The 24,675-nt window shown below is 38.5% G+C and overlaps 1 protein-coding gene across 9 annotated transcripts in view; it reads right to left on the minus strand.

Moving 5' to 3' along the window:
- STON2 (stonin 2) overlaps positions 1-24,675 on the minus strand; it is a 177,185-nt gene that overhangs the window by 97,230 nt on the left and 55,280 nt on the right. For all 9 annotated transcript variants that reach the window (XM_017873861.1, XM_017873856.1, XM_017873858.1 and 6 more), the window contains one exon: positions 13,116-13,313. In XM_017873861.1, coding sequence (XP_017729350.1) covers positions 13,116-13,313 — 198 coding nt within the window. The remainder of the gene's footprint in view (positions 1-13,115; positions 13,314-24,675) is intronic.

Genomic DNA, 24,675 nt, shown 5'->3' on the forward strand with positions numbered 1-24,675 from the left:
ATTTCTCAGCAGAAACTCTGTAGGCCTGAAGAGAGTGGGATGATATATTCAAAGTGCTGAAGTAAAAAAGAAATCTGCCAACCAAGAATGCTTTGCTCAACAAAGCTTTCTCTGAAATGAGGGAAAAATAAAAAATTTTCCAGACAAACAAAAGCTAAGGGAGTTCATTGCCAGTACTCCTACCTTATAGGTACTGATAAGTGAAGTTTTAAAAGTTGAAGCAAAAGCTGCTGTTGAGTAATAAATAATGTAAAAATTACGAAAGCACAAGACCCAATGCTATAAGTAAAGCAGAGCCATATTCAGAATACTCTAAATGTACTATAATGATGATGTCTAAGGCAATTTTATCTCTAGCATTAAGGGTTAAAAGACAAAACTATTAATAACAACTATAGCTAACATAAATTGTCAAAGGATACCCATTACAAAATAATATAAATTCTGACATTAAAACCAGAAGGTGTGGGGGGAGGGAGGAGTAAACATGTAGAGTTGTTATATACAATCAAAGTTATCATAAACTTGAAATAAGGCGGTCTGAAGTACAAGATGTTCTAGGTAAGCCTCTTGGTGATCACAAAGCAAAAAATCTTTAGTAGAAAAGCAAAACAAAAGTACAAAGGATCAAAGCATACCACTACAGAAAACCATAAAATCACAAATGAAGTCAGAAGAAAGATAGGAAAATAATCTACAAAACAACCAGAAGGCAATTAATAAAATGGCATGGTAAGTTTTTACCTATCTATACTTACCTTGAATGTAAATTGATTAAATTACTCAATAAAAAGACATAGAGTGATGGAATGGATGAAAAAATAAGACCCACCTATATGCTGGGTCACCTCCCTTTTAAAGACACACATAGACTGAAAGTAAAGGAATAGAAAAAGATATTCCACGCAAATGGAAACCAAAAGAGTGCTGGGATAGTTACACTTATATCAGGCAAAATAGACCTTATGTCAAAAACTGTAAGAAGAGACAAAGAAGGACATTATATAATGATTAAGGGGCCAATTCATCAAGAGAATACAATGATTATAAATACATATGCACCCAATATCGAAGCACCTAAATACATAAAACAAATATTAAAAGATTGAAGGGAAAGACGTATTGCAATACAATAATCATATAGGACTTCATACTCTATGTTCAATAATGGGCAGATTAACCAGACAGAAAAGTAATAAGGAAACACTGGACTTGAACAACACTTTAGACCAAATGGACCTAGCAAACATATACAGAACATTCCATCCAACAGCAACAGAATATACATTCTTCTCAAGCACATCCAGAACATTATCCAGTATAGATCATATGGTGGGTCACAAGACAAGTCTTTTTAAATTAAAGAAGACTGAAATCATATCAAGAGTGTTTTCTGACCACAACGTAAACAAATAGAAATCAATCACATGGAGAAGTTCAGAAAATTCACAAATATATAGAAATTAAACAACATGACTCTGAACAACCAATGGATCAAAGAAGAAACTAAAAGGATTTAAACATATCTTGAGACAAACAAAAACAGAAATACAATGTACCACAACTTATGGGAGTGGCAAAGGCAGTTCTAAGAGAAAAGTTTATTGCAATGAACGCCTACATCAAAAAAAATAAGGAATATCGCAAGTAGTAATTTAATGTACACCTCAAGAAAATAGAGAAAGCTGAACAAACTAAGCCTGATGTCAACAGAAAAAAAGAAATAATAAAGCTCAAAGCAGAAATACATGAAGCAGAGACTAGAAAAATACAAAAGATTAATGAAACGAAGAGGTGATTTTTTGAAAAAATAACATGGACGAACTTCTAACTAGACTAAGAAAAAATGGAAGACACAAGTAAATAAAATGAGAAGTGAAAGGGGAGACATTACAACTGATCACAGAAATACAAAGGATATTAAGAGAATATTATAATTACATGCCAAAAAATAGGATAACCTGGAAGAAACGGATAAATTCCCTAACAAATGTAATCTACCAAGATTGAATCACAAGGAAATACAAAATCTGAGCAGACCAATAACCAATAAGGAGACAGAACCAGTGATTTTAAAAAAAAAAAAAAAAAAAAAAAAAACTTCCATCAAAGAAAAGTTCCAGGGCCCAATGGATTTACTGCTGAAGTCTGCCATTAGCCAGGTGTGGTGGTGCACACCTGTTGTCCCAGCCACATGGGGGGCCGAGGGCAGAGGATCGCTCAATCCTGGGAGGCTGAGGCTGCAGTGAGCCGTCTTCATGCCACTATACTCCAGCCTTGGCAACAGAGTAACACCTTGTCTTAAGAAAATTGTTTTTAAATAAAGAAGAATGCCAATCCTCACAAACTCTTTAAAAACATTAAAGAGAAAACACTTCCAAACTCTTTTAAGAGGCCAGCATAGCTCTTCTTATAAGCCAAACAAGGACATTACAAGAAAAGGAAACTATAGCAAAGGATCCTTCATGAACATAAATTCCAAAATCCTCAACAAAATACTGGCAAACTAAATTTAATAGCACATTAAAATAATCATTCACCTATAATTAAGTGGGATTTATCCCTGGGATGCAAAGATGTTTCAATATATGCAAGTCAATAAATTTGATAATCACATTAACAAAATAAAAGATAAAAAACATATGATCATCTCATTAGATGCAGCAAAAACATTTGACAAAACTCAACATTCTTTAATGATAAAAAAATAACAAATTAGGTATGAAAGGAATGTACCTTAACACAGTACAGGCCATATGTGATAAACACATAGCTAACATTATATTTAACAGTGAAAAACTGAAACTCTTTTCCCTAAGTCCTAGAACAAGACAAGGATGCCCACTCTTGCCACTTCTATTCCACATAGTATTGAAAATCCTTAGAGAAATTAGGCAAGAGAAAGAAATAAAAGGCATCCAATTAGAAAAGGAGGATATGAAATTGTCACTGTTTGTTGATAACATAATCTTACATATAGAAAACACTTAAGATTCCACCCATAAACTGTCTTAACTAATAAATATACATAATAAAGTTGCAGGACACAAAATCAACACACAAAAATCAGTACTTTTTCTATACACCAACAAATGTTCTGAAAACGAAATCAAGAGAACAATCCCATTTACAACATCTACAAAAAAGGAATAAATTTAACCAAAGAGGTGAAAACTATAAAACACTGATGAAATAAATTTAAGAAGATACAAATAAATGGAAAGATATCTTGTGCTCATGGATTAGAAGAATTAATATTGTTAAAATGACGATACTACTCAAAGTAATCTACAGAATCAGTGCAATCCCTATCAAAATTCCAACATCATTTTTCATTGAAATAGAAAACAATCCTAAAATTCCACATTGACTTAAAAACAAAACAAACACCAAATAGCCAAAGCTGTCATAAGCAAAAACAACAGAAGTTGGAGGTATCACACTACGTGACTTGAAACTATACTACAAGGATATAGAAATTAAAAGAGCATAATACTAGCATAAAAATAGACTCATTAACCAATGGAACAGAACAGAAAGCCCAGAAATGAACCCACACATGTACAGTCATTTGATTTTTGACAAAGGTGCCAACACCTTAGGAAAAGAATCATCTCTTCAATAAATAGTGTTGGTAAAACTGGATATCCACATGCAGAATAAAATTAGACCCGTATCTCACACCATATACAGAATCAACTCAAAATGGATTAAAGGCTTAAACATAAGACCTGAAACTGTAAAACTATTAGAAGAAAACATAAGGGAAAAACTAGACAATATTGGTCTAGGCAATGATTTTTTACATTTGACCCCAAAGGCACAGGCAACAAAATAAAAAAGACAAATGGGATTAAATCAAAATAAGTTTTTGTACAACAAAGGAAACAACAGAGGGAAGAGACAAACTATGAATTTGGAGAATATATTTGCGAGCCACACATCTGATAAGGGATTAATATCCAAGATATATAAGAAACTCAAACAACTCTATAGAAAGAAAACAAATCATCTGATTTTAAAATAGGCAAAGGACCTGAAAGACATTTCTCAAAAGAAGACATACAAAAGGCTAACATGCAAATACATATATATATAAATATATATACATATAAAATATGCAACATCAATAACCATTAGGGAAACGCAAATTAAAACCACCATGAGATATCACCTCACACCTGTCAGAATGGCATTATCAAAAAGATTAAATATCAGTAGTGTTGGTGAGGATGTGGAGAAAAGGGAACCCTTGCATAATGTTGGTGGGAATGTAATTTAGTACAGCCATTATGAAAAAGGCTCCTCATAAAACTAAAAATGGAATTACAATATGATCCAGCAATCCCAGTTCTGGGTTACTCAAAAGATTTGAAATCAGTATGTCAAAGGGATGTCTGCATGCCCATGCTCACTACAGCACTATTAAACAATACACAAGTTATGGAATCAACCTAAGTGTCCATCAGTGGATGAATGGATGAAGCAAATGTGGAATATATACACAATGAAATACTATTTAGCCTTTAAAAAGAAAAATATTTTGTAATTTGCAACAACATGGATGGACGTGAATAACATTATGCTAAGTGAAATAAGCCAGGCACAGAAAAATAAGTACTACATGTTCTCCCTTATATGTGGAATGTAGAACAACCGAACTTAAAGAAGCAGAAAGTAGAATGGTGGTTACCAGAGCCTGGGGAGATGCAGGGAATGGGTAGATGCTGGTCAAATGGTACAAAGCTTCAATGAGACAGTAGTAATAAGGTTTTTATTTCTTGAAAATATATTACACGGTGTGATGAATACAGTGACTAATACTGTATTTTACACTGAAAAATTGCTAAGAGAATACATTTCAAGTCTTCTCACCACAAAAAATAATAAGTATTTAAGGTGATAGATATGTTAATTGATTTAATTGTTCCACATTATATTAAAAAATCATAACATAACTTTGTACCCCATAAATACATATAATTTATCTACTCACAATTTTAAATTTTTAAATTAAAAAAAGATTAATTTATTCCACAAAGATCCACTGTGTAATTTCAATGTGCCAGGCAACATGCTGGGGATATACAATGGAGGTGGTTCCTGCTTCCACAAAGGTCTCGGTCCAGCAGAGGACTCCTAAACAAAGAATTGCAGTCCAGTAAAATAAGCACATGAGGGGGGTTGTATATTGCTCCTGGGAAATGCAACGGAGGCAGCACTGCATCTGGGGAAGGCTCTCTATAATTGCTCCTTCCAGCAAGTGACTGTGTTCACAAACACCAGCCTCCCACAGTACACCAGGCATAGCGCAGGATGAGCCCAGGAGGGATTTGGGTTGAATCCCAACTACTTTTCTATTTGTGTGACTTTTGACAAATCATTTAACCTCTTGAGCTGTTGGCTCTGAACTCATAAAATGGGACAGCAATATGTACTTTTAAATTGTGAAGATTAAATGAGATTATATATATATAAAGTATATAGGACATTCCTGGCACATAGTAGAAACAATGACACATAGAAACAATTTTACAAATTACATATAAAAATCCTTTTAATGGCAAAAAAAAAAGCTGTAGATTATCACTTCCTCATGGGAAAATATCACATAGCTTACTTTTCTCTGTATTCTCAGTAACTGATAAATGGTAAGAACTCAATATATGTGTTTCTGAGAAACTTTTGAACCTCCTGGAAAAAGCTTCAAACAAAGCAATCATTAGAGTTTTTTGGTTTTAATAAGGATTAAAATCTAAAATGCACAACAAATGAAGACAAAAATACATGAGAACAGAAATGAGGCCAAATTTGTATTTGTTAACGAAACAGTGAAAAGATGATTTGTTTAAAAAAACTGCTCTGCTGTTCTTCCATTTTAAGGAAGGAAAATACTGTTCAGGAAGAAGATGAGTATCTCTGACTTTTGTAGCTAGGAGAAAGAATTTTAAAATTAGTTAACTTGTTTTGTTTTCCAAGCAAAATATATTCAAGGTTAAAAAATATCATAAAATAGAGATGTGCCTTAAGAATGACAAAAATCTCCTGTAATCCCATCAAGCACAATGGTAATTACTGTTTACCTGTGAATCTGGGCCCCACTCTGGTTTGCAGCTCTATGAGTTGCAGCAGGATGACAGCAAAACAGGCAACAGAGAAACATGTTATATCTTGTACAGAGACATGCAGCCCAGGTGACGCTCTTAATAAATAATGACAAGAGAACCTTTCTGAGCGTCTAAAAAGTAGTTGTCACAAAAATTTGAGGTTCCGCAGGCCACAACTCTCTACTCACTTTGGGAAATCACTTTGGGACACCCTTTAGGAAATGCTGGACTCTAAAATCCAAATGGAATACAAACACTTGTTTCTGAGAAAAAAACTGAGTTCAAAATCTCTAGGGATATCCTACTGCTCTGGCAGAAGTCCACTGTGATCCGTTAAATGCAAATGAATCAAGAACATCTGGTCTAAATTTGTTTTAAAGCCTATGGGGGTTTAAATACAAAGAAAGTTTGGCAAAATAGTTTTGAGTCTGCTGAATCTAGAATTTTATATTTTTTAAAAAGGCCAAGAGGTTTAGCAGAGCAAGAGACAAAGTAAGGCTAACTTTATAAAGTTAACTAATACAGGTAGGTTGTCAAAATATTTCTTTCTGGTTTCCCTAGCTCTCTAACACTTTAGCAGTGTTAGAAAACACAGCTAAAATGGCCTGTACTTCCAAGTCAGATTTGCCAATTTATGTATGTTTGGGTTTCTGAACACCACTATCTGACCAAGTAGGGAGTAGAGGTTAATGAAAAGCTAAATGTATATATGTGTGTGTGTGTATACATTACATGTATATAAATATAAATTATACATCTACATACATATAACTTCAGGAATTTTCAAAGTCTTTAATAAGCTAATACATGTTATAAATCTCCAACAAAGGGGGCACAGCATGACCTAACATGCTGGCCTCAGCATCTGGATCTCTTTGGCCTTCTGCATGGGACACACTTTGGGAAATGCTGGACTCTTAAGTTCAAGTGGGATACAAATGTCAGGGATGCAGATGATTTTAGCCACCTGTATGGCAAATCCACCTGATAGCAATAACATAAGCATAGCCTGAGAAGGACCCCGTATGGCAGACACACGTGAATGTGTGTGTTGAGCTAAGGAATCCTGGCGTAGCCAACTTGGGGATTTGTTCCTTGTCTATGAGGAACATCTGAGCCCCCAGCCCATCCCAAGGAACACAGGCTATACAGTGGATCAAGGCCCCAAGTTCTGGGTTGAATAAAGGTTGCCAGGTGGAGGTAGTTAGCAAAATGGTGCTAACTGAAAATGCTATATAAACTGCATGCTTTTTGCAAGTGGTTGCTGTTCTGTCCAGTCTCCCGCCACTGGACTCTCTTCCCTGCATGTAAGCCTCCAATAAAGGCCCATGTCTTGTTTGCTGGCCCTGGGTCTTTTCTTCAGCCTCTTGAACCTGGTGCCACCCCCACTAGAGTTGATAGGGGTTTGGCACAACACCACCTGCAATCTCAAGCTATCCATTCAAGGATATATTAAACAATTATTAAACACCTGCTATGTGCTTCATCCAGTCTTGACATTCCTCAGTTTACACATATCTGAGCATTCTAATCCTACACTTAAATCTATACTTTTCTTATGCGTAAAAGAGAACTTGGACAGGCGCAGTGGCTCATGCCTATAATCCCAGCACTTTGGGAGGCCGAGGTGGGCAGATCACCTGAGGTTAGGAGTTCAAGACCAACCTGGCCAATATAGTGAAACCCCATTTCTACTAAAAATACAAAAATTAGCCAGACATGGTGGCACGTATCTGTGGTCCCAGGTACTCAGGAGGTTGAGATGGGAGGATCACTTGAAACCGGAAGGTGGAGGTTGCAGTGAGCCGAGACCATGCCACTACACTCTAGCCTGGGTGACAGATGAGACTCTGTCTCAAAATAAAAATAAAAAAGAACCCAACCAAAGCCTACTACTTAAGAGCAGCTTGTGTGCAAGCATTCACGTGTTTTCTCTTCCCTGGTTGGAATGAACTTCAAAGGGACAAGGTTTGCTTTTATTCCCTCAACTCTCTTACTGTTCACCAACCCACATGAACCTAGTGGCATTACAGAGCTACACTGACTGGTGAAAATGGCAGGGTGTGCCCACCTTGTCTAGACAAAGGAGACACCTGTGGAGATGAGAGGTAAGAGTGGAGTGAAATGTTGTTTGGGATCTTCTCCTGCCGTCTGCTCTTGAGAGCAGACCTCAGAGCTAACATCAACACTACTCTCCAGCTCTGCCCCCCACACCCTGTGATTTAACCAAGGTGAGGAGATTTGTTTGCCTTCCTACTAATTATCCCCTTGGTGAGAAAATGAGAAAAAAAGTGTAGGCTGATCAGAGTCTTTCCCTCCACGATTACGCTGGGAATTAGATTGCCCTGCGGGGCTGCCAGATCCCGGCAGAACTCTGCCGCAGGTGACAGGGAGGAGGCTGAGGCTCTGCTCTCGGCAGCCCACTACCAAGCAAGGGGGCCAAGGCAAATAGGCTGGGCCCAGAGCACCGCAATCCCTCTCCAAACAAGAGGTGACTCACAGAACATGAGGTGCCCAGTGGTTACCCTGACACACTGTGCTCTCACCAGGAAAAGCCCAGCTCAGCTGAGGGAGCTCCAGATGAGGCTGCAATTCCAAGGAGCTCTTCACCCTCTAACACCCTCTGCAATGCTAAGGGGCACGGGGCAGAGGGGACAATGACAAACATCTCCCCAAGGCAGTTCCTCCCAAGGTTCCCCAAGCACAGAAACCAGTCACACCGAACTCCCCACAGCGTCTCTGTATTTACCGCTTGCTACTGAGAAATGCAAAGCCCTTCTCAGATCTCATTCCACATGCTATAGTCTGGGTAACAGCTCTCTTTGGGGGTAACAGAGGAGTGGACAGTAATTATCCTTATGTCCCATATCAAATGGAAATGAAGCAAAGAGATACTAAATTAAGATTTTTTTATTCCTATAGCACTTTGCACTGTACGAAACACATTCATATGTACTGAGCAGGATCGCTCAGTTCCGTTTTACAAATAAGTAAGTAAAGCTCTGAAGAAATGACTTACCCGGAGGACAGACTGATGAGAATCTGTGCCATAACCCCAGGGGGATTCAGTTTCCCCAACTGGAACCATCCAGCCTCAAAGCAGGGCACTCCTAGAGGTTGGCACTGCCACAAGCCTGGTGCCAGGCAGAGGGCAGGGCATCACCTGGCTGGAGGAGCTCTCAATAGCTCAACTGAAAGCATTTTTTTCTTCCTTTTCTTTTTTTTTTTTGAGACCAAGTCTCACTCTGTCACCCAGGCTGGAGTTCGGTGTCACGATCTCGGCTCACTGCAGCCTCCGCCTCCCGGGTTCAAGCGATTCTCCTGCCTCAGCTTCCTAAGGAGCTGGAATTACAGGCACGCCACCACGCCCAGCTAATTTTTGTATTTTTAGTAGAGATGGGGTTTCACCATGTTGGTCAAGCTGGTCTCAAACTCCTAGCTTCAAGTGATCCACCCACCTCAGCCTCCCAAAGTGCTGGGAATACAGGCACGAGCCACCACGCCTGGACAACTGAAAGCATTTTTAAATTCCCTGCTACTGGCATAAATGGAGAAATGTCACAGATTGAAAAATACTTGTTCATTCTCCTAAACTTTGTCTTTCCTTCTCCTCCTCCTATTCTGGGACCCAGGATGAGTTAAAGACTTTTCAAAGCCAGAACTCTACCCTGTTTGCACACGTCAGGATGTTCTAGAAGAGCCTCATAGGTTACCACAGCTCAGGATGCATCCAGACACTGACTCCACGGCCTACGGAGCTGCTCTCTGATGACTCACTTCACTGCCTCTCCTTTCCCAGGCTCATGGAGATATACCACCTGTCACCTCTGGGCCTGGAGGGCAGATGGAGGTGAGATGTGAAGGAAGACTGCATCGTCAAAGCAGATGGAAGCATTCCCTAGCACCTGGGCCATCCTGGGTCCTAGCTTGATTACTAAAGAATAGGGAGATTTCAAAGTAAAATGCCCAGAAACTTGTTTACAGAACATAATACTGTGGGTACACAGCAGTTATCTGTAAACATGCGTATCTGTTAAGGACAAATGAGCTTTATCCTCAAGCTCTGCCTGCTACACATCTTGTTTTAAATCGCTTGTATATATGCTCGTATGCATCCTCTATACACATCTGTACAGAAAGTCTGGGGGGTAACATAGCAAATAAATTAACTACGGTGACTTGAGGCACTGCCAGGTTTGGAAACTGGCTGGAAAAGGGTTTGGAAGTTTCACTGAAATTCAGGTCATCCATTTCTCAGTGGTGTTCTCTTAACAAGTTGCTTTACCTTTCTCAGACTCGGTGTCAACTAGGAAATGGGGAGAATGACACTGGCCTCGCAGCACTGCTGTGAAAACCAGAGATCATACACCTCATATGCTGGCACACAGCAGACACTCATTAAATGCTATCTATAACTATTACTACTGTAAAAGAGGATGGGGCTGGGTGTGGTGGCTCACACCTGTAATCCTAGCACTTTGAGAGGCCAAAGCAGGCGGATCACCTGAGGTCAGGAGTTTGAGATCAGCCTGACCAACATGGCGAAACGCTGTCTCTACTAAAAATACAAAAATTAGCCAGGCATGGTGGCACACACCTGTAATCCCAGCTACTCGGGAAGCTGAGGCAGGAAAATCACTTGAACCTGGGAGGCAGAGGTTGCAGTGAGCCGAGATTGCACCACCAGACTCCAGCCTGGGTGACAGAGACTCTGCCTCAAACAAACCAAAAAGAGGATGGTTGCCAAAAAGCCATACCTCTACACTCCCTGTAGCCATGGAAACTGCCTCTTGTTGAATAAGAGCATCCCTCCTCATTCTCCAGTCCCAGATTTGCCTTTGAGTCTCTGGTATAAACTCTGGTGTAGGGGCCAGTTAGTTCCTCATGAGGACCACGTGTGCTGGCTATTCCAACACACCTGTTCCCCACTTGCAACCTCAGATCCATTCTATCTGCTCTGGTGACTGACTTCTGTGGGCTGCTTCCCCAGGGCTTCATGCCCTTTGGCCTCAGGCTAGGATCTGCCAGTTGGAAACACCAGCACCAGATCCGGGAACTTATTCTTCCCTATCTCCCTGCTTGGTCAAATCTCTACAGTGGCTCTGTCCTTTCTGTCGCCATAGCTCCTGTTGGGCAGCCCCTCTTCTATGATTCCAGTGCTTGCTTCCTCTGTAGGTGGTCCCTTCATTAAGCTCTCTCCAGATAAACATCTTCAGGGCACCATCTGCTTCCTGCCAGGACCCTAACCAAAACACGGGAGGTTTTCTTGATGCAAACTATAACACTGTTAGAATGACTTTAGAACAAGGAGATGTTAAAAATAATGATAAGCTGTGGAAGCAGACTAATAATGTCTAGTTCAGGCTAGGGCTCTGATTTTCATTACTTGAACCTCCAAGAATTAAAGCAACTTTCATCTAATAAGAAAGTCGAGAAGACAATAAAAAACAGCCTAAGCCTAGAGATCTTGCCTTTTCCTTCAGCGAGGGGCCCGTTTTGCAACTCTCCAAAGCAACAAGAACCTTGCAGCAGGAAAGAGAACTTGTTTCATCCCTGATGGACACTTACTCTGTGTCAAACATCATGTAAGCTATTTTACATAAACCATCTCATTTGGAGCTGATAACAACTTGGTGAGGTATACCCATTTTTCAGAAGAGGAAATAGAGTCATAAAGATAGTAAGGATCTGTTCAAGGTCACATAGCTGGTCAGTGCAGAATCAGGGTTTGAACCTGAGAAGTCTGGCTCTGGAGTCTGGGTAGCCTGAACCAATGCTTAGGTGCCTCCTCCCTGGAAAGGGGGCCGAGAGCAATGAAAAGTGAAGCAGGGAGGCAAGCTCAGCCTCTATTCCTAACAGCCTCAGCTGCTGAAGGTGTGCTCGCATCCATGAGATGCCCCCACTGTGGAAATGGGGCCCTGGGGGCATATTTCAGCCACCGACCAGGATCATCAGCCACAGAGACAAACCAGAAGTGAAGGAGTGTCTGAAAACAAAACACTATAAAGAACCACAGCTTCTGAAGACAAAGCGGGTCCATGATAAACTAGGATTCTCTGCAACATTATCAAATACCAAACCAAATCCTGCCTGAACCCCTCAGTCTGCAAGACAGATCCCTCTTTATACTTGTAAAATTTAATGGCACATAGCATGAGGGCAAACATCCAAAGCTTAAAAATGACCTAGAAACTCTGAACAACATTGAGAAGGAAAAACAAATGCTGTCAACACACTGGGTAATTTCATCCACAGAGAAACGAGCAGTAACTTCATCACTTTCAGAAGAAACCAATCTCTTGGGCCAAATAACCAAAACACCAAGAACATCTTTCCAACGCCAAGAATCTTTCCAATGCCATTTCCAAACCTTGCCTGTAATTCAGCACTTGTTAACAGACCCATATTCCACCTGCAAAGAAAGCCAGCATTCCATCTTATGCCTACTGGAAAGTTTAATAAATGAGGTATAGTGCATTGCCGATTGACGTATCACTCAACCAAGGCACAACAGAATAAACACTTAACTGCAAAATGATTTGTAGTCTGAACACAGTGGCTGAGTCTTGATTCTCATTCTGTTTCACGTAACATTTGCTTTTTTCTGCTTAAATCTACCTCCCTCTTATTGAAAACGCAAGATGCGTGGGTAGTAGGATGAAAGATTCAGCCTTGTACATATTTACACATAGTTCAGTAATCCCAGAAGAAAATAAATTGACAGAGAATGGTATTTATACCAAACAGTCAGAAAACAACATATTAAGATACACTGTCAAATGGTTACCCAGTATGAATAATCTGCCAACCAAGGATCCAATTTGTGTATACATCTTCCCCAATGCAATTTCTTGCCACTTTGGGTTCTAATTTTTTGACTGGATAACAACACCTGAACTCATTCTGCAAAGGAAGCCAGCTGCAGCGATTTTTAAAAGGACTTTAAAAGTGGGCTTGGGTACACCAACAGTGATTTGCAAAGCCCTCTGGCTTAGAGCTCCATCTTACCAGTCGAGTCAGCCCCAGAAGCCTGACCACTCGTCTGCTCCTCAGCATTGATGAGCTGCAGGTCTGTATACGAACATCCAAAGCTAGGACTGCTGGTGTCTTCAGAATGGGTGGTCCAGCTGCTCTCAGAAGTCAGAGGGCATCTCCCCAGGGAGTCAAAGGAAGGGCATGTCCAGCAGGGTATGGTCAATGGTAGGGCTGGGGAGAGACCAAAAACCAAAAGCATACAATATAAATAGTTGTACTTTGTCTTTAGTGCTTATCTTACTTTGATGTTGCTCACATCCTATGAAATCTCAACAGTCATACAAGGCAAGGAAGTCTTGTATGGAGAGTATCACTCATGACACAGACAGAGAAAACTGATTGACTGAGACCCCATGGTGAATCAGTATCAAAACAAGTATGAAAAGTAAGGTCCCAGTTGGGCACGGCGACTCACACCTGTAATCCCAGCAGTTTGGGAGGCCGAGGCAGGTGGATCACGAGGTCAGGAGATCAAGACCATCCTGTCTAACACGGTGAAACCCCATCTCTACTAAAAATACAAAAAATTAGCTGGGCGTGGTGGCGGGCGCCTATAGTCCCAGCTACTTGGGAGGCTGAGGTAGGAGAATGGCGTGAACCCGGGAGGTGGAGCTTGCGGTGAGCCGAGATCGCCCCACTGCACTCCAGCCTGGGCAGCAGAGCGAGACTCTGTCTCAAAAAAAAAAAAAGACAGACAGACAGAAAAGTAAGGTCCCAGGACTCTCCAATCAAAGAAAATCTCACTAAAGGAACACAAGTTACTTCAGGGTCTAATTTTACTTCTTAACTTACATTTCAGCTTCTTTCAACCCCAAACTACAGGAATCTTGCAGTTTCACCCTCACTGTTACATTTCCTCCATTTGTAGTGGCACAAAAAAACTCACCAACTTACACTGAAACATTAGAGCCAGTTTAGGTTAAAGGATATAGACATATAACTATATATGAACATGTATGTGGCATGCCCCTGCTTGCTTTGAGTTGACTGTAACTGGAGATTCTGCTGACTGTCACGTATACAAATGGAAATTTACTGAGGCTGCCAACCTGCATGCAATACAATGAAAATACCTTTAAGGGAAAATGGACAAAGCTCGGTTTTAAATCAGACTTTAAAACTACTTTAGAAAGGTTTTTTAAAATCTTTCAAATTTGAAACTTTCCAATTCTCCTAATTTGTCTTTAATTTCCTATCACACGCCGTCTCCACAGTGCTGCATAAAAATCATATCATTATGGCCAGGCACAGTGGCTCACACCTGTAATCCCAGCACTTTGGAAAGCCGAGGCGGGTGGATCACCTGAGGTTAGGAGTTCAAGACCAGCCTGCCAACATGGCGAAATGCCATCTCTACTAAAAAAAATACAAAAATTAGCTGGGCATGGTGGCGGGTGCCTGTAATCCCAGCTACTTGGGAGGGTGATGCACAAGAATCGCTTGAACCCGGGAGGTGGGCGTTGCAGTGAGATTGCGCCATTGCACTCCAGCCTGGGCAACAAGAGAGAAACTATTGCAAAAATAAAAATAAAAACAAAAAAAGAATCATATCATTGCAAATTTACCAACAGGTACTGAAACAAGTGCTGAAAACAGCCTAGATAAGACAGGAAGAATGAAAACAAGAGAAACTACCATGTATTGAGTACCCATCAAATGTCAGGTATTTTTACAAATGTCTTGTTTCATCCGTCTATCTTGAGAGATAGGCAGTAGTCTTATTTTAACTCAACGACATTAAGAAACTTGCCCAAGATGATAAAGTCAGTTCTCCTGCCAGGAAAACTAAACAAGTAGAAAAAGAAAAATTGAGATTTAAGAGAGAAGAAAGAATAAACATCAATGCTTGCAATAGTATAAATATAAAACTTTTCATTCCTTATTCTCTTAGGCATTTGTAAAGCATTTACGTCCTTTTTCTGGAGTGTTCATCACTCATATCCTCTTTTCTTTAAAAACGTCACCCTTTCTGCATATTCCTGAGCTATTCTCTCCAAAGAAGCAAGGTCCCCTTCCCTGCTTTATTTTTCCTTAGTGTTATCACTGTCTAATGTACTACATGCCCATGTCTTCCATATTAGAATCCAAGCTCCTTGAGAGGGCAGGGATTTTTATCTATTATGTTCACTTCTATAACCCCATTCCTAGAATAGTGCCTGGTATAAAGCAGACATTCAACAAATATTTGTTGGTTATATGAACAGAAGCACCACGAATCATTCCGTAACAGTCTATACTAAATACGGAATATTAAAATTGGACTGGTATCTATAACCCTCACCCCAAACACAGAAAAACATTAAAATACTAAAAAAGAAGAAAAAAAAATTTTTTTATAAACCAACCAAAAATAAAAAGCAAAGCTAAATTTATAAAAGTTTGCTATACGATGCCATTTCCTATAGTATGGTGGTTTAGATACTTTAAACTACTATGGAAACAAAATTAAAATATTTGTGAAATGTAATAACATTATTTAAAATACATCACAGGGTGAGCAACAAAGTAAAGAATCATCAGAGGCGGAGTGAAAGCTGCAACCCCAAAAGAGTAAACAGAGGACACAAGCTGATTTTTACTCTCAAGATTTTGAACAAACCAGACTCTTGAGTTTTCCAAACCTCTTATGAAGAAGGCAAATGATAAAGAACCTAGGGCCAACCGAAGATGGGGAACAGAAGAGCTGATGCATAAAGTGAGAATTCCTAAAAGGCTTAAAGGGGTAAGTTAGAAATAACTTCCACCCCCTAGCTGGAGATAGCAAAGAAAATTGTCTAACTGAGGACTGCGTGAAGAGTAGAGGAAAAAATATCTCCTGAGAATTAATAACCACAAATTGTCTCACACAGGGGTGTGCAGCTAAAACTACTTGTGTGGTCTGAAAAACTTCCAAGTTGAGACTAGTTTAAGTATTTCCACGTTAGTAGCCTCAGGCATCCAGGAAAAGCAAATACTATAATAATGACTTTTTTTTTTTTTTGAGACAGAGTCTTGCTTTGTTGTCCAGGCTGGAGTGCAGTGATGCAATCCCAGCTGACTGCAATCTCCACCTTCTGGGCTCAAGTGATTCTCATGCCTTAGCCTCCCAAGTAGCTGGGACTGCAGGCTCCTGCCACCATCCCTGGCAAATTTTTTTTTTTTTGTATTTTTAGTAGAGACGGGTTTCACCATGTTGGCCAGGCTAGTCTCTAATTCCTGACCTCAAGTGATCCATCTGCCCCACCTGCCTCTGCCTCCCAAAGTGTTAGGATTACAGGAGTGAGCTACCACGCCCGGCCAGTAATCCTTTCTGCAAGGAAGATACCTTCAAACCAGCCTCCTCAGACAGAATGTTCCTAAGTTGATGTGCACATAATAAATAAATAAATCACAAAATGCATAAGAAATCAAGTTACCATGAACAAGAACCAGCAAAGTGTGTGGGTGGGTGGGGTGAACAGGCAGAATGAGATCTGCAAAGAATTTTCAGACACTAGAATTGTTGAGCAAAAAGCACAATTATGTTTAATCTGTTTAACGAAATAGGAAAGGAAATTAAAACATGAAAAGGAGCATGTAGAATTGAAAAAGAATTAAATAAACTTCCAGAGAAGAAAAAAATATACTACTGTAAATACAAAATTGAATGGATAACATAGACAAAAAGATGAAAATGCGAAAGAGAGATTGAGACACATGGAGGGCAGCGTGAGACAGTCTCATAGATACCTAATCTGAGTTCCTAAGGACAGGAGAAAGAAAATGGTAGAGGGGCAATACTTGAAAAAATACTGGTTGAAAATTCCCCAGAATTTATGAAAGATTTTACTTGTCAGATTAGAAATTCCAAGGCATCTCAAGCAAGGTAACTAAAAATAAATCTACAAACAGACACCAAAACCACATACGACCAAAAACAAAGAGAAGATCTTAACAGCCATCGAAGAGAAAATATACATTACCTTTGAAAGAAGACTGTTTAGACTGACTACCACCTCTTCCATAGCAGGAAAAGCCAATGTGCACTTCAGTGTATAGACAGAAAAATAACTATGAAGTTAGAATTACATACCCAGTGAAATATCTCACAGAACAAGGGAAAAAATAAAGACAATTTAGACAAACAAAAACTATAAATATCCCTAAAGTAGGAAAGAAAGGTGAAATAAATGGAATGTAAGATGTTAGAATTAAAACTGTATCAGTACTTAAAAATAAACATAAATGGACTAAACATTCCAGATAAAAGAAAAAAGACTGTCAGGTTGAATCAACAAATGAAATTTAACATGGTATGTACAAAAAATATATCTAAAATATAAATGATTATCAATGATGGAAAGTAAAGGGATGGGAAAGCCATGTAAGACAAAATGTTAATGAAAAAAAGCTCACAGAGTTATGGATTATGGATGGACTTTACAACAAAATGACAAAAAGCACAATTCATCAGAAATATAATAATTCTAAAATTGGATATATTTATTAACATAGCCTCAAAATTATTAATGCAAAAATTGACAGAACTGTAAGAAAGTAAGAAATGTCCATCATCATAATGGAAGATGTTAAAATACACCTCTCAGTTATTGACATATCAAGCAAGCAAAAATATCAGCAAGCAAACAAAACTTTATTTTATTTATTTATTTATTTATTTTTTATTTTTTTTGAGACGGAGTCTTGCTCTGTCGCCCGGGCTAGAGTGCAGTGGCCGGATCTCAGCTCACTGCAACCTCCGCCTCCCGGGTTCAAGCGATTCTCCTGCCTCAGCCTCCCAAGTAGCTGGGACTACAGGCGCCCGCCACCTCGCCCGGCTAGTTTTTGTATTTTTTTAGTAGAGACGGGGTTTCACCGTGTTAGCCAGGATGGTCTCGATCTCCTGACCTCGTGATCCGCCCGTCTCAGCCTCCCAAAGTGCTGGGATTACAGGCTTGAGCCACCGCGCCCGGCCTGCAAACGAAACTTTAAACAACAAAATGAACACGCTGATCTAATCTAATGATCATAGAACATTACACTCAACTGGTGAAGAATGCATATTTTTTATGAACACGCTGATCTAATCTAATGATCATAGAACATTACACTCAACTGGTGAAGAATGCATATTTTTTATAATAACACCAAGAATTTTTATGACAAGTGATAACATGCTATCACTTGACATGAAGCAAGCTGTATCACATTTCAAAAATTTGGTATACAGACCACAAATACTGGTCACAATAAAATTAAGTATCTAGTTATCTAACTAGTTGTCTGGTTAACTAGTATCTAGATTTAAAAAAACTGGAAAATTTAAAAATTAAGAAACATACTTCTAAATAATTCACTGGTCAAAGAAGAAATCTTAATAAATATCAGGAAATATTTTGAGTCAAGCAATAATGAAAATACTATATGTGAAAATTTTAAGAATATATGTAAGCAATATAGTCAGCTTATATTAGAAGACAACTGAAACTTAATACAATAAGCTCCCAACTTATTAACATGCAAAAGTAGAACAAAATAAATCAAAGAATATTAGAAAAGGAAAAAATACAAAAGCATAAATTATTAAACATTTTTAAAACACACAGCTAAAATGTTCTTAGAGAAGACAAATAGAATTAAAAAGAGCACCAATAACAGTAGGAATGAAAAGGGCACACAATTACAAATAATATATTTAGAAGGCAATGAAGGGAAATAATAAATGTCTTTATGCCAGTACACAAACAGAGATAAAACTATAGAAGTCCTAGTAAAATATAACTTTTCAAAACTGATTCAAGAAGAAAGTTAAAAACCTGACTTGTCCAGTAACCTTGTAATTAAGTGAACCAACACTTAAAACCTTCTCACCAGAAAAAATTTTTTTAATCTTCCACTAACTACTCCAGAGTATACAAGAAGAAAGGCCACTCATCTACTCATTAAATTTATAAGGTTAGCATTTGCAAGGTTAGACACCAAAACCTGACAATATGTACCCAATTTATATGTACAGTCTCTAAAAGGAGAAATACAGAATAATCTCAATCACAGACACAGATAAAAGAATCCCAAACAAATTATCAAAGAGAATCTAGTGATTTATGAAAAGGAGAATTATATAATGACTAAACTGAGTTATCCAATTTATACAAGGTTGGCTTAACACAGTGTTTCTCAACCTTTTTCTCATTATCGTCCCCCTGAGGAACCCTTTTGTACATTTTTTTCCCTAATCACTCTCTCTTGAACTCTCTTCCTCTAATACATTACAATCAGAAAATTGACATTCATACAATTCACCAATCTTATTCAGATTTCCCCAGTTTTACATGTACTCGTGTGTGTGTGTGTATATCTAGTTCTATACAATGTTATCAGTGTGTAGATTCATGTATCCACCAGTCAAGATACAGAACAGTTCCATCACTGCAAGGATCTTTCATGCTGCACTTTTATAAGCATGCCTATTTCCCTCCTACCTTGCCTCCATCTCCATGCTCTGTTCCTAACCTTTGACAACCACTAATCTGTTTTTCATTTCTATAATTTTGTCATTTCAAGAATGCAATATAAATGGAACCATGCATTATGCAACTTTTTAGGACTGGCTTTTATTACTCAGCATAATGCCTTTGAGCTTCATCTGAGTTGTTGCATGTACCAGGAGTTCATTCCTTTTTATTGCTGAGTAGTATTCCACGGTATGCATATACCACAGTTAGTTTCCTTCTTTCCCCATCAAAGGACATCTAGGCTGCTTCTGGTTCTTAGCTACTATAAATAAAGCTGCTATAAACATTTGTGTACAGGTTTTTGTATGAACGTAAGTTTCCATTTCTCTGAGATAAAGTTAAAGAATGCAATTGCTGGGTCATATGGTAATTGCATGTTTTCTTTTATAAGAAACTGCCAAACTGTTTTCCAAAGTGGTTGTACCATTTTTTATTCCCACCAGCAATGCAAGAATGATCCAATCTCTTGGCATCCTCACTAGCATTTAGTCTTACCATTACTTTTTATTTCTGTTATTCTAATAGATGTGCAGTGAAAGGATCATTTTAATTTGTATTTCCCTAATGCATAATAATATTGAATATCTTTTCATGTGATTACTTACTATCTTGATATATTCTCTTTGGTGAAACATATGTTTATTTCTTTAACTCACTTTTTTCTTTTTTTTGGAAGATGGAGTTCTGCTCTTATTGCCCAGGCTGGAGCACAATGGCATGATCTCGGCTCACCGCAACCTCCACCTCCTGGTTTCAAGCAGTTCTCCTGCCTCAGCCTCCCAAGTAGCTGGGATTACAGGCACATGCCACCACGCCCGGCTAATTCTCTATTTTTGGGAGAGACGGGGGTTTCACCATGTTGCTCAGGCTGGTCTTGAACTTCCGACCTCAGGTAACTGCCTACCTTGGCCTCCCAAAGTGCTGGGATTACAGGCCTGAGCCACCACGCCCGGCCTAGCCCAATTTTAATGAGAACTTTTACTGTTGGGTTTTGAGATTTTTCTATATATTCTAGATACTAGTCCTTTTGTTTTTATTCTGAGACAGTTTCACTCCATTGTCCATACTGGAGTGGAGTGATGTTCACTGTAACCTCCACTTCCCAGGTTCAAGCGATCTATCCACCTCAGCCGCCAGAGTAGCTGGAACTACAGCTGTGCACCACTATGCCTAGTTAATTTTTTGTATTTTCATAGAAATAGGGTTCCACTACGTTGCCCAGGCTGGTCTCAAACTCCTAGGCTCAAGTGATCCACCTGCCTTGGCCTCCCAAAGTGCTGGGATTACAGGCATGAGCCACTGTGCCTGGCCTGATACTAGCCCTTTGTTGGCTGCGGTTTGCAAATATTTTTTCCCAGTCTGTCCCCGTCTTTTCATCCTTTTCACCAAGTTTTTGCAAAGTAAGTTTTTGAAATTTTAATGCTACATATATATTTTATGTTTACTTTTGTACTGTATATATATATTATAGGTATTCTGTATACAACAAAAATTACAATTTATTTTCCCTACTCAAGAACTATTTTTAGCCCCCTTGGGGATAATATCACCCTGTTGAGAATACATGGGTTAATAATAGAAAATCAATTAATGTAATTCACTGCAATAACGTATTAAAAGAGAAAAATCTTACCATCACAATAGATATAGAAAAAGCACTAAATAAATTTTAGTCTTTATTCATGGTAGTAATTTTTAGCAAATTACAAACAGAAGGACTCCCTAAACCTAACAGAAATACCCCCCAAACCTCACAGAGAACATCACATAAAGCTAATTAACCCTTGGAGATTCCGATCAAGATGGTGATGTTCATTACCCTCACTTCTGTTCAACATCATATTTATGATCAGATCCTGCACAGTAAAGCAGGAAGTGAAAAGAAGTGAAAGAAACAAAACTGTCATTATTTGCAGATGATATTTTTATATACGTAAAATAACCAAAAGACTTTACCAATAAGTTAGCAAATTAATAATGTTAGCAAGGTATGCCTGTTAGTTAAAAAATCAACATATAAAAATGAATTATGTTTCTGTAAGCCAGCAAGAAATATTTAGAAAATGAAATTTAAAGCAAGACAGCATTTATAACAGCAACAAAAAGTATGAAGCATATATAGTATCAAACCTAAGAAAAAATGTGCTAAGGCCTTAGAGGAGGCATTTCTAAAGTTTATCAACAGACCATAAAGAAGATTAAATAAATGGAGAGATATATATGTGGAGATATATATACATATGGAGATAGAGATAAATAGATAAATTTTTAGAGATTGAAAGATTTAACATTGTAAAGATGTTAATTCTCCCCAAACTGGTTTACACATTTACTTCAATGTCAATTAAAATTATAGCATGGCAAAACAATCCTAAGCAAAAAGAACACAGCTAGAGACATCACACTACCCTTTTTCAAACTACATCACAAGGCTACAACAATTAAAACTGCATGATATGGTATAAAAACAGATACATAGACGAATGAAACAGGTTAGAGAATCCAGAATAAAGCTGCACACCTACAACCATCCGATCTTCTACAAAGCCAACAGTAACAAGCAACAGGGAAAGGACTTTCTATTCAATAAATGGTGCTGAGAAAACTGGCTAGCCATTTGCAGAAGATTTGAAAGTGCACTCCTGCCTCTCACCATATATAAAAAATAACTCAAGATGGATTAAAGGCTTAAATGTAAAACATAAAACTATAAAAAGCCTAGAAGAAAACATAGGGAATACCATTCTGGACATTGGCCCTAGCAAAAACTTCATGACAAAGATTCCAAAAGCAATGCAGGAAAAACAAAAATTGACAAGTGGGACCTAATTAAACTAAAGGGCTTCTGCACAACAAAATAAACTATCAATGGAGTAAACAGACAATCTACAAAATGAGAAAAATATTTGCAAACTATGCATCTGACAAAGGTCTAATATCAAGAATCTATAAGAAACTTAAATGAACAAGCAAAAAACAACCCCATTAAAATGGGCAAAGGCCATGAACAGACACTTCTCAAAAGAAGATAAACATACAGCAAACAAGCATATGAAAAAATGCTCAATATCACTAATCATTAGAGGAACGCAAATCAAAACCACAATGAGATACCATCTCATCCCAGTGAGAATGGCTATTATCAAAAAGTCAAAAAATAACAGATGCTGCTGAGGTTGCAGAGAAAAGAGAATGCTTGCACACTGCTGGTGGGAATGTAAATTAATTCAGCCACTGTGGAAAGCAGTCTGAAGATTTCTCAAAGAACTTAAAACAGAATTACCACTTGACCTAGCAATTTCATTACTGTGTATATACCCAAAGGAAAAACGACATATGCACGCCTATGTTCCTTGCAGCATTATTCACAATAACAAAGATGCAGAATCAACCCAGATGCTCATCAATGGTGGACTGGATAAAGAAAATGTGCAACATACACACGATGGAATACTACACGGCCATAAAAAAAATGAGCTCATGTCCTTCGCAGCAACATGGATGGAGCTGGAGGTTATCATCCTAAACAAATTAACCCAGGAAAGAAAACCAAATACCACATGTTCTCACTTATAAAGGGGAGCTAAACACTGAGTACACATGGAAATAAAGAAGAAAACAACAGACCCTGGGGCCCACTTGAGGGTGGAGGGTGGAAGGAGAGTGAGGATTGAAAAACTGCCTATTGGGCATTATGTTGATTACCTGGGTGACAAAATTATTTTCAGACCAAACCCCCACAACAGGCAATTTACTCAGGTAATAAATCTGCACCTGTACCCCCTAAATCTAAAATAAATGTTGGAAAGAAAAAAAATGATAGCAGGGCTTTCACCTATATTAACAAGCAGAATCATACTATTTAGATATGAATGAAGCTGAGTTTTGAGTAATATATTTATAAGTATTTATGTTAAAATAAACACAACAATAAAACAGTATGGGAAAAACTGGATATCTACATGAAAAAGTGAAGCCAGACCTGTACTTCAAACTGTAGAGAAAAATCAATTCTAGCTATATTGAATGTCAACGTGTGAAGGCTATATAAGAAACATTTTAAAAGACAAGATAGCCAAATGCGTTCATGACTTTGGAGTAGAGAAATATTTTCTTTACCAAGACACAGAAAGCACTAATAATGAAAAAAAAATTGAAAAAAATTGTATCATTAAAATAAATAACTTATTTTTGTCAAAAGACATAAGGAGAATGAAAAGACCATTCACAGGATAGGAAATAATATCTGCTACACATTGAATGCACCAGGAACTCCTAGAAATCAACAAGAAAAAGGCAGAGACACCAACAGGAATATAGCTGAACAGGGATTTCATGAAAGAAAAATCCAAATGGCACCAAAAAAGGATGCTCAAGGCCGGGCGCGGTGGCTCACACCTGTAATTCCAGCACTTTGGGAGGCCGAGGCAGGCAGATCACAAGGTCAGGAGATCGAGACCATCCTGGCTAGACCATCCCGTCTCTACTGAAAACACAAAAAATTAGACGGGCGTGGTGGCGGGCGCCTGTAGTCCCAGCTACTCGGGAAGTCTGAGGCAGGAGAACGGTGTGAACCCAGGAGATGGAGTTTGCAGTGAGCCAAGGTGGCGCCACTACACTCCAGCCTGGGCGACAGAGTGAGACTCTGTCTCAAAAAAAAAAAAAAAAAAAAAAAGATGCTCAACCTTGTTAGTAATCTAGGAAATGCAAATTAAAACCACATGAGATACTAAGATCCTATTACCCTTCCCCCTTTCTTTCTCCACCTCCCTGATGACAAAAATAGAAAAATATAACAATCCTAAGTGCAGCTGAGGAAGGGGAGCCACAGTGTCTTTCATGTACAGCTGGCAGGATAACTAGAAACCACTTTAGCAAATGGCTCGGTGTTATCTGATTAAGCTGAATATGAACACATCCGACAGCACAGCAATTCCCATCCTACTTTTTTATGCAAGAGAACCACCTGCACATGTTCACCAGGATACAGGTTAAAAATGTTCATAGAAAGACAAAAATAATGCTCATGGAAGTGCATTATCATCTCAGAAACAACCCAA

This window comes from Rhinopithecus bieti, unplaced genomic scaffold (assembly GCF_001698545.2).
Source record: "Rhinopithecus bieti isolate Rb0 unplaced genomic scaffold, ASM169854v2 scaffold_6782, whole genome shotgun sequence".
NCBI lineage: Eukaryota > Metazoa > Chordata > Mammalia > Primates > Cercopithecidae > Rhinopithecus > Rhinopithecus bieti.